Source organism: Sebastes umbrosus, chromosome 21 (assembly GCF_015220745.1).
Source record: "Sebastes umbrosus isolate fSebUmb1 chromosome 21, fSebUmb1.pri, whole genome shotgun sequence".
Taxonomy (NCBI): Eukaryota; Metazoa; Chordata; class Actinopteri; order Perciformes; family Sebastidae; genus Sebastes; species Sebastes umbrosus.
In genome coordinates this window covers 17,743,969-17,761,134 of record NC_051289.1, presented here as the reverse complement: position 1 = coordinate 17,761,134, position 17,166 = coordinate 17,743,969, and the positions used below count along the sequence as shown (strand labels likewise).

Sequence of the window (17,166 nt, the reverse complement as noted above, 5' to 3'; positions counted from 1 at the left end):
CAAAGAACGTATATTGCTAAGAAGTCAAAGTTCGTTCTGGGAAGTTGATTTACCTTAAAAAATAAAAAAATCTGCTAATTTACAGACGTCTCTTTATACATCCATGGCTATGGACTCATTGGTGTTATCATTAAAAGTTTTGTCTCTTTGCTTCTGTACTCTTTGGTAGAACTGTGTTGTGGATGTGGGCGAGCAAGCAATAACTTTGACATCTTTGTCAACCTCTCCTACTCTCACCCTAACTTGTCATAACGAAGATGCCACATAGAATTAAGAGCTTAGAGGTGACATTTAAAGCCTCAGACTGACACACAGCGTAGACTCGAGGCTTCACTGTTTCAGTTCATGGCACCAACTGGTGCCAAAGGCCTCACAGCCACTTATGGGGCTACCAAACCAACAGGCTGGTAGGGAGTGCTGAGGGAACCACAGCGGAAGAGCTGGCAGCGACGTTGGCTTCAGTATGGCTTGGCACATCGGGCTGCTGTTTAAAATCACAATTTCGCCGTATCGCCAGCCGCGGGAGAATACATCAAGGTGGCCGAGTCTGTAATGGTCAGCGCTTTGAAAATAGAACAGAAATTTTCCCAGAGGCATACAATTATGGATGTAAATCACAAAGCACACTTAATTTGAGCCATTTCAACATCAATCTACATGTCCGGAGTTGATGTATGGCTTAGCACTGAGTACAGTAATCACAGAATTTATTGTGTGCACTCTATGGTTTGTTCTTTAAGCTATAAATTATGGGATTTCATCAAATTAAGCACTGACCAACTGTACTAGACCAAAGTTAAACTATCCCAATTCACATCCGATACAAACCCCATGTGTGACCGTTGCAAGCAGAACCATGCCAGTCTAATTCACATGTTTAATTAAAATGTTTAATTTTGGCAATTTATATTCAATATGCTTTCCAAAACTACTGATAAATCCTTAGCCTGTCAGCCTGTCTTAACCATCAGCCTGTCTTGCTTCATTTGGTGTGGTAACACAACATTTTACTTTAAACAACAACAAACTAAACCTTTTGTCTTTTGCTACGCTGGTGGCCAGACAACAAATTTTGATTAGATAGAAAGATTGCACAACGGGAAATATGTTTTATTCTATTAAGTTGGAGAAGATCAGGTTTACTATTAAGGGGTCTGACAAGTTTTCATTGCTATGGCAACCTTTCCTCAGTTGTTTTGATGCCTTAGGCTCAGATAACTTTGTGGCTGAGTAAAGTTTAGTGTATGTACGTGTATGTATAGATATATATATATATGTATATATCTGACCGGGAACGTTGCAAATGAAGCATTGGAAGGACCCCAGATTTGTCTTTGTGTGACATTTTTTCTGCTTAACTCCTGTATTTGTTTTTATGCATGGCAATGCCATAGATAATTGGGTGTACTGTCCTAGACACCTAACAATTTATCATTATTTATTTATTTATTTATTTTCTTTCTTTTAACTATGATTATTTTATTTTATTTGTATATTTGTTTGCATTTATTTTATTTTTTGAAGGTTTTAGTTGTGTGCCCTCTGGGTGTTGTCATGGATGGGATATCTATCAGATCCAAACATGTTTGTGCAGTGTATTGTCAGAGTTGTATTAATAAATTTCAGGAATCAATTTTGTTCACATTCAGCACTGACATAAAGCAGTAGATGATTTACAGCTTTAGTGTACAGCTACTTTGGTAGATGCACTGTTGTGTTCTCTCTGACAGAGAACTCACAGCTGAGATGAGGCCAGGGTGCGGTGTATGGGCCCTGTGATGCCGTGCCAGAGGATGAGCCATGTGTGCAGTGCAGGGTAGGGTAGGGAGGGGGCCCAGGAGCTGACCCCCCTGACACACAGGAAGCCCTTCCTCAGGAATACTGATGACGGCCGGCCGGGAGTCCCTGCGACAGAGGAAGCTCTCTCAAGCCACCAGCTGCGATAGACTAGCCAGAATCTCTTTCATGGCCTGCGTGGGCCCCCAGATCTGAAAACCGCAACATTATGAGGCTGCACACGGAAAGGCCTTTCTCGCTATCCTCCCTCCTCTTACCCAGGATGAAATGAAATAGAAAACACATTATCTGCTGTGCGTAATCTCAAGCTGAGGGGGGAGCGAGCCAAGCTCAGAATGGCAGTAGCGTGCCCTGACCCCATCTCTGGAGCAATCAGGCTTCTATAACATAATGTAGAGGAAAAAGAAATCAAGCATCTAAATGTGCCTCTGCGTCCAGGCTAATTAATGATACACCCCATTACGTGCAACTGGGAGGGTTCTACCTCCTTGATTGGAGAAAACAGATAATTGAATGATTCACTACTAAGTCTTTACAGTGCTTGTGTGGCACTAAGTGAGGTTAGGTTGTCTGTCTGTGCCTGTGGAGGGGCGGCAGTACTGTATGGAGCATCCAGCAGATGCATTTATACCACGGCTCTCTCATAAATCCACTATGGAACTGCTAACACAAACCACATGGGGTTTTTATCTAAATAACGACTGCACCGATGCAGCTGTATCAGGTTCCTCAACCCGATGGGCCGAGAGCACTATTTAGCTCTTGTCGTTGCCCCCGTCCCAGAAAAATCACCCGTAAAGCATGTTCATGAATTTCCCCCAAAATTGGCACACTGACGTCCAGACAAACATTGTCAAACTTTGTTAGCACTCAATAGTGGGTCCGTGGTCCCCCCCCACACTCCCTCCATATGGTTGCCATGCATCATTTTCGCTACACTTCTGGGGCCAGAGAAATTCCAGCCAGAAAAAAAAGAGGGCTTCACCCCCAAAGACACCTGTCTGGGCCCAATATATCTGTTTAAACTTAACCAGATTGTCTCAGTGACAAGCTGTTTACCTTAATCACAGCGATAATCTAATAGAACAACATTACGTTTGGAGTTGGAAATGATACAAGTGCTCAGGGGATCAAAGAGCTGTTAATGTGGAGCTGAAATTAGAGTTGACTGACAACACTGCTGTGTAAGACTGGGCTAAAGGCCTGTTACAATGGCATGAAGGAGCTCATAATGTTTTATAACAGTACTCCACTGATTTAGTATTGCACTCCTATAGCATTATCTGACTCAAGATGGACTGTTTAAAGAAAAAAAAGCATCTAAAGCCCTGTTTTGACAGCAGGAACTTTGTCCTGGAACTTGGAAGCTTTTGAGGAACTCCTTGTGTTGCACAGGGACCAGGGTCTAAATTAACTTCCAGGGACATAGTCTGAGTACAGGAACTTTCGTGGGTGGAGTTTGCAGGGATGAACTTTGCTGATGGGCAAAACATGAAGCGTGCATCAGTAAATACTATAAAGCAGTAAATGTTGTCGAAGTGAGACAAAAACTTTATACATATATATAGATTTTTTAGGGCTGTCAAAATCGTTTTAACACCACTAATTCCTTTAATGCATTAACGCAATCAATCTTTCTGAGGTTGTAGCGAGCTCAGTTTTAAACATAAATTAAAGTAAAGTAAAGTAAAGACACTGGTATCATATGAAACTAGAAAATCTAAGGAATCCATAGGTAAAAACCATGTCATAAGAGCTTGTCGCAAAGTAAGTTAAATAACGCTCCAAACTTTTTACAACATTTGCCGATGGAAAAACTGTCATGGCCATTTTCAAAGGTGTCCCTTAACCTTTGACCTCAAGATATGTGAATGAAAATGGGTTCTATGGGTACCCACGAGTCTCCCCTTTATAGACATGCCCACTTTATGCACATGAGGTTTGGGGCAAGTCATAGTCATGTGTCGTGTTTATAGACTTCCAAACTTTTAATTGTATTCTAGGCAGAGTTCTATCTAGTGGTATTCATGGCCATGTTGTGGGTTTCTTAGCAAGGCATTTGTGCTGTGTTTTCATTAAAGAGGTGGGTTCATTGAAACGGTCTGGTACCCTATGCTCTATATGTGGATTGTGTGTCTCTGTAACTGGTAGCATGTTGAGGGAACATTTTCAGCTGGGAAATCAGAAGCCATGCCACAGGATATTACTCAGTCTTTCTCCCTGCCTGCTTCCCAATTCACCAATCCCAGTGTGCCAAGGAGGCACCTCTGCTTCATATTAGCCCGAGGTTCATGTAAGCCCCCTCTGATACAGCACTGCCCCTGCTAACCTCCCAGCAGCAGCAGGTTGGAGGGAGAGCTTACGAGACAAGCATGGTGATATAAGCAGGCTTCTGTTTTGCGAGCGGGATAGCCCTTAATTCCGAAACGACACGAACTCCGCAGACCTCTTTGATTTAGAGGCAATCTGTGTGCCTTTGGTGTGCTTCACTCGCATAGACACAGGACATGGGCAGAAGACAAATGTTCCTCACTGTACAGTACCTTTGCATTCTCAATGCACGGACAAAGGGCCCATGCTGCACTGGACTGAACATCTGCACTGGGGTTTTTCAATAAGGACCACACCAGACGGACTCCATCGAGCTGGTCGATGATTCTGTAGGAAGAGAGAGACAGAAAGTAGAGTGAGAAGGGAGGAAAAAAGAGAAAGGAATGCATAAGCAAGACTGAAAACATTGTGATTCCATTCAGATCTTTCATTAAGAATAATGTTCTGCTTGAAAGATTTAAGAGTAGGGCTGTCAAAGTTAACACAATAATTCGTTATTAATACTGACATAAATGAAATTCATCATATGAAATAAGAAAAACCTAAGGAATCCATTGGTACCAACCATGTCATACTAACTTGTTGCTAAGGAGGTTAGATAACGCTCCAAACTTATGCTAAATTTTGGTGAGGAAAAACTGTCATGGCCATTTTCAAAGGGGTCCCTTGACCTCTGAACTCAAGATATGTGAATGAAAATGGGTTCTATGGGTACCCACGAGTCTCCCCTTTGCAGACATGCCCACTTTATGCACATGAGGTTTGGGGCAAGTCAGCACACTGACACACTGACAGCTGTTGTTGCCTGTTGGGCTTGAGCTTGCCATGTTATGATTTGATTAATCGTGATCAACTATAGACAACCATGCGATTAATATTTTAATTGATGGACAGCCCTATTTAAGTGTGTAACTTATTCGATCATGTTTGTTTCTCAGAGCTCTGGCTGTATCAGTCTGGCCAGCAGCAGGCTCAAAACGCCTACAGCCAAGTCGGATCAAAGCATCGATCGATTTTCAGCATTGGCATTTCATCACAACGTCTTCAGTTCCTCTCCAGTCCTGAAAACCACCCACTGTCTGCTGCCTACACAAATCACTCTCTGCGGAAAAGCCCAGCACTGCCAGGGCCGGAGGTTAACGCACCTACATCTGTGTATAGCGCTTCATACACGGATTTATAAATAGAAACTGAGACAAACTTACACTTTATGTCACTGGCTTGTTTTTCAACCCGAGCCAAAAAGAGGACCACTTTCCAAATCAAACAGAGCCAGAGACAGGTCGCTCTATATTTCATAGGGTCTGAGTGAAGTTTACTTAGGCATGAACTGTATTTCATGTCGTATACATGACTGTAGTCGAAAGGGTCTGGGAACGCAAAGAATTACGCCACAGTACGCCCGTTGTCTGGTATAAATAACATGTAACGTGTTCCCCATGTGTGCTTCTACCAACAAGGCCGACATTGAATGCTGTCATAATTACTTAAACACTCTCTAATCACAGCATCTCCGTGACTGGCAACGAGCGAACGCTCATCAGGGACGTCCCCTGCGCCATCTGTCTTCCGTTTGCACATAAATCAGTCTGCAGGGATCATAACATCAGATTCCAGTCCACTGGGCCTCTTAAATCCGGACCGAAAAACAAACGTGAAGCGTCATATCACCCGCCAAAACAGCTCCGTCTTCCACATGAGGCAGGTATGAAACAGATTAGCGATGGAGTCGCAGCAGACAGTGATGGATTAGAGGAGGAGACCACAAACCCTGGAGGCATTAAACAACGTGTGTTCACTCTTGTAGCTACACAGGATTCACTGGAGGAAGTGCTATGTCATTAACCGCACACCGCCTACTGGTTGAGAATGAAAACAAACATGAGTGTTTCATGGAAAACTTGAAAGTGATCGGTGTTTGTTTTGGGCTTGCAGTAGTTATGGATGACATGCATCAGATTGATGATGAGAGAATGATTGTGCTGATCAACAGAAAGTGGTGTTAGAGAAAAAATGTTTTTGTTGGTAAAATTAAGTCATGTTAAAACGGCAGTAGGCCAAATGGTTTTGGCATTGTTGGGCAAAAATTCCATAACAACCTTTCAGCATATTGTAATTCAAATGCTCTGAGAGAAAACTAGACTTCTGCACCTCCTCATGACTCAGTTTTCACACTTTAAAAAATCTAACCCGTGTGACAGGAGACTTTGGCCAATCACAGGTCATTTCAGAGAGAGAGAGCGTTCCTATTGGCTGTTCATTCAACGGAGGCAGCTGTCAATCACTTGCAAACTCTGATCAAACGGTCAAACTAGGCAGTGCTGATCAAATATGAATCAATATTCTGTTACTGTAATGCCTATTTTTCGTGTAAAATGTGTGCTCCAGCTGGTGGGTGGTGCTTGTTATTTCCACAACTGATCTCAACATGGCTGCCGAGTCCCAAACTTTTTCATTTTACAGCTAAACAGTACACTACAAGATGTCTCTGAAAACATTTGAGGAGAGAAATAGGCATTACAGTAACAGAATATTGATTCATATTTGATCAGCGCTGCCTAGTTGGACCAGTTGATCAGAGTTTGTGAGTGATTAACAGCTGCTCAGAGAAGGCAGGGCTCCAGCTCGGCTCTGATTGGTTGTTTTCCTCCGCTCTGTGAAACTTTGCAGATGTAATAAGGAGCACTGGAGGACACAGAGACACATGATTATTTTTTCACATTACCTGTCTCATGCACTACTGTCAGGATATAGTGACCATTTTATAGAAATAACTTTTTTGAATCATATTTGCTTCAATTCTACCCACTGCTGCTTGACAAGACTGTTGTAGCTAACTGTGTGGTATCATGCATAAATCATCATCATATTTGTTAGCTAGCCAAATACCATCTAATCATCTGAAAAAACAGTGTTGGGTTGGAGCAGGAAACAGTCAAATGTGAGTTATGTTAATTGCTCAGCAAACTACTGTACACATACATGTCTCAAAATAAGCCATCGCCGCAAGACATACACGACATACAAGCGGCCGTTGAAATAAGAACTTTCTGTTTACAGCCGAGTGTGAAGGCTGAAAAATGGCACGGTCTGGCCTAAATATACATAACGTGAGAAAACATGGAGAACATGATGAATCGACGTAAAACACTTCTCCTCTTGTGTGAAGTTTACCACATTTAGCGGCTTTATTTTGACACGCTTCACTTTTTATTGAACCCCTCGGGTTTTTCCTCCAAACAAATGTAATAGGCTCATATGGTAGCATTAACAGCTAACTAACAATGCAAACTCAGACATTAAGTTGTATTTGTGTCCAGTGCTAATTAAGAAGGATCCTGTAGTCCATAACAGCCTTGTAAAAGGAATGAAACACAGATGGAAGCTCCACAGTGTTCTGCAATATTGAGGGTGAGGTTAACACAGAACAAAGGCTGCTCTGGACTGTGGTTCACTGCGTTTTTCCCAGCCATGCAGTCTTGGACAGGGCAGGGCTTTAGGTATGTTCGCCTGACCGGCTCAAGCCCTGACGGTGACCACAAAGCTAAAGTAATGCACTGGGAATTACACCGCAACCATATTTAACACAGCAGGTACAATAAACAAAGCTTTTAAAATCTGTCATTAAGCCGGGGATGAAAGAGAAAAGTACCTGCGTAATTACAAATTAAAAGAACATAGATTTCTTTAAGCATCAACCCGTGACAGGTTAATGATACAGTGTTTGGATCGTGGAATTGGTGTCATTCCCTTGTCAAAACACATGACATAAATACACGGCCAAGAATATGTGTTTGGAGGTAATTCACGGTGAGCTAGCCACTAATGGCGTTTTAAGAGACACCTCACACGGGACACCGTGTGCCTTGTGTAAACTGTACTTTAAATGTCAAAGACCATGTTAGCTGGCTGGATGTCCTGGAAGAGACAGAGACTTACGCCATGTTGTCCATGTCTGTAGCGCACGCACCAACTGCCTTGGTTACATTCACAAGCAGCGCCTGGTGAAATGACACAAATAAAAAGTAAATGCATGAATGAACATACTGTAGGAGCATGGTTTAAAGATGAGATGAGAGAAAATTCCACATGCCTGGTTTGTTCCAGTGAGCAGGTTAACGAGCGACTTGATGCCTCCACACTTGCGGATGGTGGCCTTGTTATCGGGTATCTGGGCAAATTCTCCCAGGGCTCCCACTACATTTACCAGAACTTCTTCAGGCTGATCGGTCAGCAGGCCAACCAGGGTCTCCAGGGCTTTGTACTCCTGAAACCTTTCAAGGGTGGAGAAGAGGGGCAGGCGTCATATTGACTGATCGCTTCAAATTGTTTTGTTATAATTATTACATAGAGATTAATGAAGAAAAAAGAAACAAGACAAAGAGTCTATAGCAGTGCTATAGGCACAGCAGTGCTTTGGGCTAAATGCTAGCATCAGCATGCTAAAAAAAGGTAAAAGTAAAACGTCCGCCTACAATGTCTCGTACAAAAGTAAAACAAAATTATTTTAATTCTATTGTCATCATTTTTATGTCTCTACTGAAATTGCCTATGTTGAACAATGAAAATATTATAAATATGCATACTATTATTGTTTACTTACTTACTTATTTATTAATTAATTAATTAAACTTTTTTGCCCAGCTGCTTCCCAGAGGAGCATAAAGTGAGCGATGGACATTAAATGGAAGTTAGAAAAATCCAGCACACAGATTTTGAGAGCAATCTTAAACTTTTTCATGTCAAGGATCTCCAAAATAGATGTCCAATAGACCTCAGACCATGGATTTATAAGAGGTTGTGTCCTGTGCTTTTGCCCTGCTTGTTCGTAAATAGCCTACAACTACATTAAATTCTGTTGATGTCATGCTACTAGCACTACTAGTGTTCATTGTGTTGTCATGGAGCTGTGAGATCGGCAGCCTGTTGCAGCACCTGGGTTACTGATTACCTGACTGGCAGACCACAGTATGTGAGGCTGCAGGGCTGTGTGTCAGATTCGGTGGTCAGTAATACAGGGGCCCCCCAAGGGACTGTACTGGCTCCCTTCTTGTTCACTCACTCACTGCACATCCGACTTTAGATACAACTCAAGAGTTATGCCACCTACAGAAATTTGCGGATGACTCTGCAATTGTCGGATGTGTTAGGAGTGGGGGGGGACAGGAGGAAGAGTACAGAGGACTAATCAGTGACTTTGTGGTGTGGTGCAACCAAAACCAAATGCAGCTAAATATGGTAAAAACAAAGGAGATGATGGTGGATTTTAGGAGGACTAAAACACCAATCACCCCTGTTTCCATCGGAGGACGGAGGGGGAGGGGGGAAGGTGGAACTGGTGCAGTCCTATGAGTACCTGGGAGTGCACCTGGACAGCAAGTTGGACTGGAGTGTGAACACTGAGGCTATATACAAGAAGGGCCAGAGCCGACTCCACTTCCTTAGGGGGCTCAGGTCCTTTGGTGTATGCAGGACAATGCTGAGTGTGTTCCATCAGTCAGTGGTGGGAAGAGCCCTCTTCTTTGCTGTTGTCTGCTGGGACAGCGGCATTAAAGCCACAGATGCCGGCAGGATAGACAAGCTGTTAAGGAAGGCGGGGTCTGTCCTTGGAGTCAGCCTGGATCCAGTGGGTACGGTGGCTGAGAGGAGAGTGCTGGCTAAACTGCTGGCAATTATGGACAACACCACCCACCCACTTCACCACACTTTGGCCAGACAGAGGAGCACATTCAGCAAAAGACTTCTCCTACCTCGGTGTACCACGGAGCAGCACAGAAGGTCATCACTGCCATCAGACTGTACAACTCATCTCTGGACTAACTAAATAACACCCCCCCCCCTCTCTCATACACACACACAGACTCACACATTGTCACTCATCCATCCAGCAGTGCAGTCAGACATGCATCACAATTGGACATTAGTACTGGCACTTGCTAAACAGCTTTTAGGAGTATTTATTGCTAATGCCTATTTTTTATCTTATTTATTCTTATTCTATTCTTAATCTTGTTGTGTGCTTGTTCTATCTTTTGCTGCTGTAACTCTGAAATTTCCCCTCGGGGATTAATAAAGTAAGTACCTACCTACCTACCTACCTACCTACTAGCTGGTGGCCGATAGCCGGTTGTTTGGGAACAGAGACGTTAATACATCCACCACGGTACAGGCTTACAGCATACAGCCTATGGTTGTATTATAAGATAATTAAAGTGATGAATTACAGCCAATATATCCATTATTATAGTCGCATACAGCTAACAGGAAGCTGGCAGAACCCGATATGTCATATGAGCGTGCAGGGCGGTGCAGTTCCATGGGTCTGATGCACGTTCATTATGCCAAGGATTCATTTTAGTTAATTTTACAACTTTTGGGACATAATGATTTATATGGGGGCTATTTAAGTGTTCGTACTGAGAAGTTGATTTACCTAAAAAAAATAAATAATAATTGTCCTATGATATACATTCATGGCCGTGGACTCATGGGCAGTGGTGGCCTAAAGGTTAAAGATGCAAGCTTGTGACTGGCAGGATAAATCTGGGTGGGGAAAGTGAAAAAGCCCCTCCATCATTACCACCACTGAGGTGGGCCCTTAACACCAATCACTGCAGTGGCCAGCAGATCAGACTGTGTGACTGTGTGAATGTGATCATGCCGTTCCTGAAAAAGGGAGCAAAAAAAATTGGCAATTTCAGCCCAAAATCGTCTCTTTGCTTTGATACTCTTTGCCGAAATAATGCCAGTGCAAGTGTGTAATAGACCCACCTGTCCACCAAAGGATAGTGTGTGTGCCACATTTTGCCTCGAATATTACACATGTGTATGGAGGTATGCCCCAGTGCCAACAGGGGGCAATAAAACCACTTTGTTAGGTTTAGGAAAAATGTCATGGTTGGCCTTAAAATAAGTATGTAAACTCAGTAAAACACCGGTTTCGAACACCGGCCTCCTGGTTGAAAGTCCTGTGTTTGTTAGACCTACCATAAGCAGTTTTTCTCACTTTTTATTCTACGTCATTCACATGCCTTTTTGTGCAACTGGGCTGAATGGTTACCATGTTCACCAACTTAGTTTAGTGTGTTAGCGTGCTAGCATTTGCTAATTAGCACTAAACACACAGTACAGCAGAGGCTGATGGCTTTCCTGGTGTTGGTCATAAACCAAATTAAAGATTTGACCTGATAATGAAGAAGTTAAAGCTTAATGCAATTCATCCTGAGGGGGAAATAAATGCATGTACCAAATTTCATGGCAATCTAACAATAACTCACTCAAAACCACAAATGTCAACCTCACGGTTGCGCTATACAAAAAGTCAAGGGATGGCCACATTTTTTAGAATACATCACCCAGGAACCATGTATGCCTTTACCAATTTTAGTGAAAACTTTGAACTTGGTGCTAGATGTAAAGTCAGGAGATCATCAAAGTCATTATGAGTCATCCTCTGGGGACCACAAATGACTACAAAAGTTCTATGGCAATCCATACAATAATTGTTGAGATATTTCCGTCTAGACGCAAAGTGGTGGACTGACCACACTAGAGCCACACCACTGCTGTGGCTAAAAATGCTATTAGTTATCTAAGTGACAAGTAGCAGGCAGCTACCGTGCCCTCAGCCACATGGGCACAGATCTCTTACTGTAACCCAGCAGTTCAGGCACTTTTCCCACGGCTGCTCACTGTTGTCCCTTGTACGTGCTTTGCATAACGAAAGCTTTGCTGTGGCTTGGAAACTTTCCCTCCCGCTTTTGCTTGTGATTTTTCCTTGTTTGCCAATGCTATAGAGTGGTAAACTACAGTAAACATTTAAAGGGGATATAGTGCGGTTGCGAAAAACCTCAACAAACCTCTGATGTACAGTTAAGTTCTACGAATGTTTTTATTCACAGTTACGGTTGCTGGCATCATGGCTTCCGTAAGCTATTGTAGAGGGCCAAGGTCATTTGGTTTCTGGTCAGGGTCCACGACACACAGCCTATTCTTGAAAGTGAAAACACTGCTAATGAACAGAGGAGCTGCCAAAGTTAACTTCAGTGAAATTCATAAAGCAAAACAATGGTTTTCCTGTGCCATCACTGAAGTGTCATCTGCAGTTGACTACAGTAAAATTATCTTGTAATCACGGTCACAACTTTTGATAAATGAACAGTAGGCCGCGCCTATTTTTGTGAAGCCAAATCCCAGCCGAAGTAATTACGTGATGGCAAGAGTAGCATTACACAAGGCTGCCTGGAGCGGCTTCTACTGCAAACACTGGGCTCCACACAGCTTATTGAAGCCTGTCAGAAGACACAGGAACCACAGCGGGGCTTCTGTGCAGCAGATTTGATGATTGATTGTCTGCCGTTTCCTTTTCTCATTCTTCTACACTAGTCCCTGTCAACGAAGTGCTGAAAGCTTAAATGCTGCCTTTTATACTAACTAGTGTTTTAAAGAGGACCTATTATGCTTTGTGCTTTTTCCCTTTCCTTTAGTGTGTTATATCGTTTTTTGTGGATGTAAAAGGTCTGCAAAGTTACAAAGCCCAAAGTCCAGGCCGATTTGATTGAACCAAGTAACATATTTGCATAATACCTGCCAAGGAGCTAGTTTGGCATGCCCTCAAACAAAGCTAGTTAGAGCAGAGCTGGAGTGGAGTTCGAAGAGTTTGGTTCGGTTGACCAATCATACATAACAACCCATTACCAAGTAGTAACAAAACTTTTCCAGTCAAATGATACCTGCAATCAATCCTTTTTGTGCCCAGATCTAGAAAAAAATGACTGTTTTGCTTGCAGCCAATCAGCATTCTTCGCTTTATTGCGACGTGTGATTGGCCCACTACCGCAGCAGCTAAAACCCATACAGCCGGAATTGCCTGAGTTAACACTTAACCTAGGGGGGAACCGGTTACTCTTCCACAACAATGCACTCCCACAGCGCGTGGGATGGGGAACAGCGTTATCAGCAGTAAACGCTGTATGAGCACTGTAAAATGCGGCGGCAATTAGCAAGCCAATGGGGCACACACAGCTTCCATTCACATGATGGGTATCGAATGAAATCTCATCTAATTCTTGGCAAGAAAGCAAATTAATGTTTCTCAAAATGTTGAACAGGCTAGCCTACTGAATATTACTAGGGTGTGGGCTCTGAACTCAACTTACCTGTATTTATAGAGCACCTTTTATACAAACATGCAGCCCTAAGTGCTTCAAATACTGAAATTAAAACAACTTAAAAAATCAATAAAATAAAATAAATACTAGGGATAGAAAATTATATAAAAAAAAATAATTGAAAATTAAAAACTAAGGCTATAACATTACTCTAAATTAAAAGACAGATTAAAAAGAAAGGTGTTTAATTTCCTCTTAAAAATACTGAGAGAGCTAATATCAAGAGGCAGTGTGTTCCATAGTTTAGAGGCATACTGTAAAAACAGAAAGCACTCTCACCGGTACTTGAAAGTTGTGGAGGACCATAGTGATGTGGTTGGAACATGAAATGAAAGAAGGTCTCTGATCTAGGCAGTATCAAGGTCATTTAATGCTTGATAAACAAGTAAAATAACTTTGAAATCAATTCTAAAGGATACAGGTAGACCGTGTAACTACACCGTTCATAGCTATACCTATGAAAAATAACGCACTGTAATTCATATATATCCCACAAAATCAATTTGTAGATAATCCACGAATCGTGAACCAGGAAGTGTAAAGAGCAAAAAAACGCTGCATAGAGAGTGGAACAGAGGAATAAGATATCAGACTTTGGCTACATAAGCAATGCTGGTTAAGAGCAATGCAATGCTGGTCTGGGTCTTTTCATTTTGATTGTTGACAAAAATAAAATCATATATATATATATATACAGTATATATATAAGGGCTGTCAAAGTTAATGCAATAATAACGTATATAATAATAATAATATATGTATATATATATATGATTTTATGTTTATATATATAGTAGGGCTGTCAAAGTTAACGCAATAATAACGCGTTAACGCAAATTTGGACAATATTTTTCATTATTTTGTATTATTAATTGATTTTCAAAAATAAATATATACATACATTTGCATAAAGCATATTTGCCCACTCCCATGTTGATAAGAGTATTAAACACTTGACAAATCTCCCTTTAAGGTACATTTTGAACAGATAAAAAATTGTGTAATTAATCGCGAACAATCTTGTGAACAATCACGATTAAATACTTTAATCGATTGAGAGCCCTAATGTAATGTATGTATGATACCGACTGAGGCGAGAGTGGCCGGTGTAAGACATTTCAGGGACCCAGACATGCCTAGCAGTGACCTTGAATAGAGAGATAGTCGCTCGTTCAACCTGAAATTGAACAGACAGATTGATCCATTTCATTTGACAGGAAACAGCAGAGCAGTGAATAACTTGGGTTGAGCACAGCACTTTAGTGAGGTAAGGAGAAGTATCATTTGGAAGGACAATTATGGTGTGCTCATCATAGGGCTGGAACAGAGGTAAGATGCTGGGGTAGTCAGTAATTGGAAGCGAACCCCACAATCTTGACCCCGAACATTACTGCGCTGGCAAATACAGCCTGAGACTTGGCAGTCGTGACTTTCCATTGCAAAACTTATTCCCTCACTCTTTTGTTAAGGCTTTTTTTACAGCATTTTTGTGTGTCCATAACACCTCAGTATACAGGCTCAAGGGACCACATATTGATGCGTCCATTAATCTGCACAAAATACAGTTTCCAAGCAGGGCTTTTACAAAGGCATTTTCATGGTACATATAAGCTTGGCCCAGGTATAGCCCTCCAGTAGTCCTACTAAAAACACGCTGCTTATGTGGTCTTTAAACAAACACACTTAAGTTATGAATGTAATTATATTTCGGGGCATCAATCATCTCTCATTTTGATGCATCATTAATCAGGAAAATGGCTAACACATGCCGCTACTTGTCTTGAGTGGAGGTCCCCGGACTTCTATATTGTCCAGACCACGCAAATCATTAATCACATAAAAGAAAATGTTGTTTACAATGGGCTCACAAGGTCTGTTTCATTTGACCATGTACTTAATGAAAAAAAAAATCCACTCTCTGCCTTTGCTGTAGCAAAATATATTCCAAAATGATTTTCATTTCAGTACACCACTCAGCCTATGATTGATTCTGAAATGAGCGCATGCCCCTGAAACCCAGTTACCATTAGCAGCCTTTCCTTTTTGACAGTAATGACTCGGTCACTTCATTCCAAGCTCTTGCCTGACCTAGACATTTTAAGTGATTCAAATAAGCCTGAGAGAGTATGAAAAAACACATCCACTTACACATTCAAGTGTGCATTAAAAGCATTTGCTATGCATCATGCTGGTTTCCTCCTGAGGAGGTGGCCACCTTCACTCACACCCAACTACCCACATCGTCCCAAACAAAATAAAACATAACACACACGGGAAAGAAACTCTATTCATATTATGGCACTCTCTCTTTGACATGTTAAATTTAGAGAGAGGGCAACCAAAGTGTTTTGTAGTGTTTGTAAATGAAGTGTCACTAAATGCGGTTTACATGTGATTAATGGCATCATTATAATTATTTCTATTATTGTTATTATCAGTAGGAGTATAAGTATTTTACATAGCAACAGTGTGACAAGTAATTACGTATGGCAGGGAGCCTGTACTGGCAGTAAGTGTATTAAACTGCCACATTACTCATAGCCAATGTACTTAACTTGTTGTACCATCACGCCCAGCTACAGTCAATAGGGTTCCTAATCTTTTGTTTTTGTTTTTTAAGAACAATTATGTTAAATAACTATTAAAATGCTTGATTTTGTACCATGAAAGCAGAACTGTTTGTCTTTAGAGTAAAAGCCTTGCCACTATCTTTCATCTTTTAATGATAATAATCATTTAAACGCACAACCTCTGGGTCACTCCCAGGACGTCAAATAGCGAGGCTTTGTCCACGGCCGCTGTGACCTGAGCCACCGCCAACGTTTGCTCAGCTTTTTTCTCTGATAACTTAAAGGTGCAGTGTGTAGGATCTCGCGGTATCTAGCGGTGAAGTTGCAAATTGCAACCAACTGAAACTTCTCCCGTGTGCCAAGCATGTAGGAAAACAACGGTGGCCGATGTGAAAACGTGAAAATGCAAATGGCCCTATCTAGAGCCAGTGATTGGTTTGTCCATTCTGGGCAACCGTAGAAACATGGTGGCCGGCTCTTTGAAGAGGACCCGCTCCCTATCTAGATATTAACGGCTCATTCTAAGGTAACGAAAACATGACAATTTGTATTCACTAAAGAAAACATACTTATTAATATTATTATGGCTGTCAATTCAATTAAAATATTTAATCGTGATTAATCGCATGATTGTCCATGATTAATCGTGTTTAATTGCAAATTAATCACACATTTTTTAGCTGTTCAAAATGTACCTTAAAAGGGAGATTTGTCAAGTGTTTAATACACTCAGCTGGCAGATGGCAGGTAATGCATTTAGCATAAAAAAAACTGCTCAAATCATTACATGGCAAACTCAAGCCCAACAGGCAACAACAGCTGTCAGTGTGTCAGTGTGCTGACTTGACTATGACTTGCCCAAAACTGCATGTGATTATCATAAAGTGGGCATGTCTGTAAAGGGGAGACTTGTGGGTATCTTGAGGTCAGAGGTCAAGGGACCCCTTTGAAAATGACCATGACAGTTTTTCCTCGACAAAATGTAGCATAAGTTTTGAGCGTTATTCAACATCCTTCACGACAAGCTACTATGACATTGTTGGTACCAATGGATTCCTTAGGTTTTGTAGTTTCATTTTTTGCCAGTATCTTCACTCTAGCTTTAAAAATGAGCCCGAATGACAGATGACAGCTTCTGGCAGACAACCACAACACTGACGTGTGCGCAAAGGGGATATGACGGCACTGACAGGCGACCAAATGAACCATACCGTTACCTTGATTAAAATTATGGAATTCTCAAGGTTTGAAAATTGTTGGAAACATTTGGGATGATGTAAGTATACAACAACTCAAGA

General features: G+C 41.6%; 1 protein-coding gene across 3 annotated transcripts in view; it reads right to left on the bottom strand.

The window, feature by feature from the left end:
* The window catches only part of odad2 (outer dynein arm docking complex subunit 2), a 66,478-nt gene that overhangs the window by 9,515 nt on the left and 39,797 nt on the right, over positions 1-17,166 (bottom strand). For all 3 annotated transcript variants that reach the window (XM_037757353.1, XM_037757356.1, XM_037757355.1), the window contains 3 exons: positions 8,222-8,402; positions 8,068-8,129; positions 4,341-4,455 (listed from right to left, as the gene is read on the bottom strand). In XM_037757353.1, the coding sequence (XP_037613281.1) occupies positions 4,341-4,455; positions 8,068-8,129; positions 8,222-8,402 (358 nt within the window). The remainder of the gene's footprint in view (positions 1-4,340; positions 4,456-8,067; positions 8,130-8,221; positions 8,403-17,166) is intronic.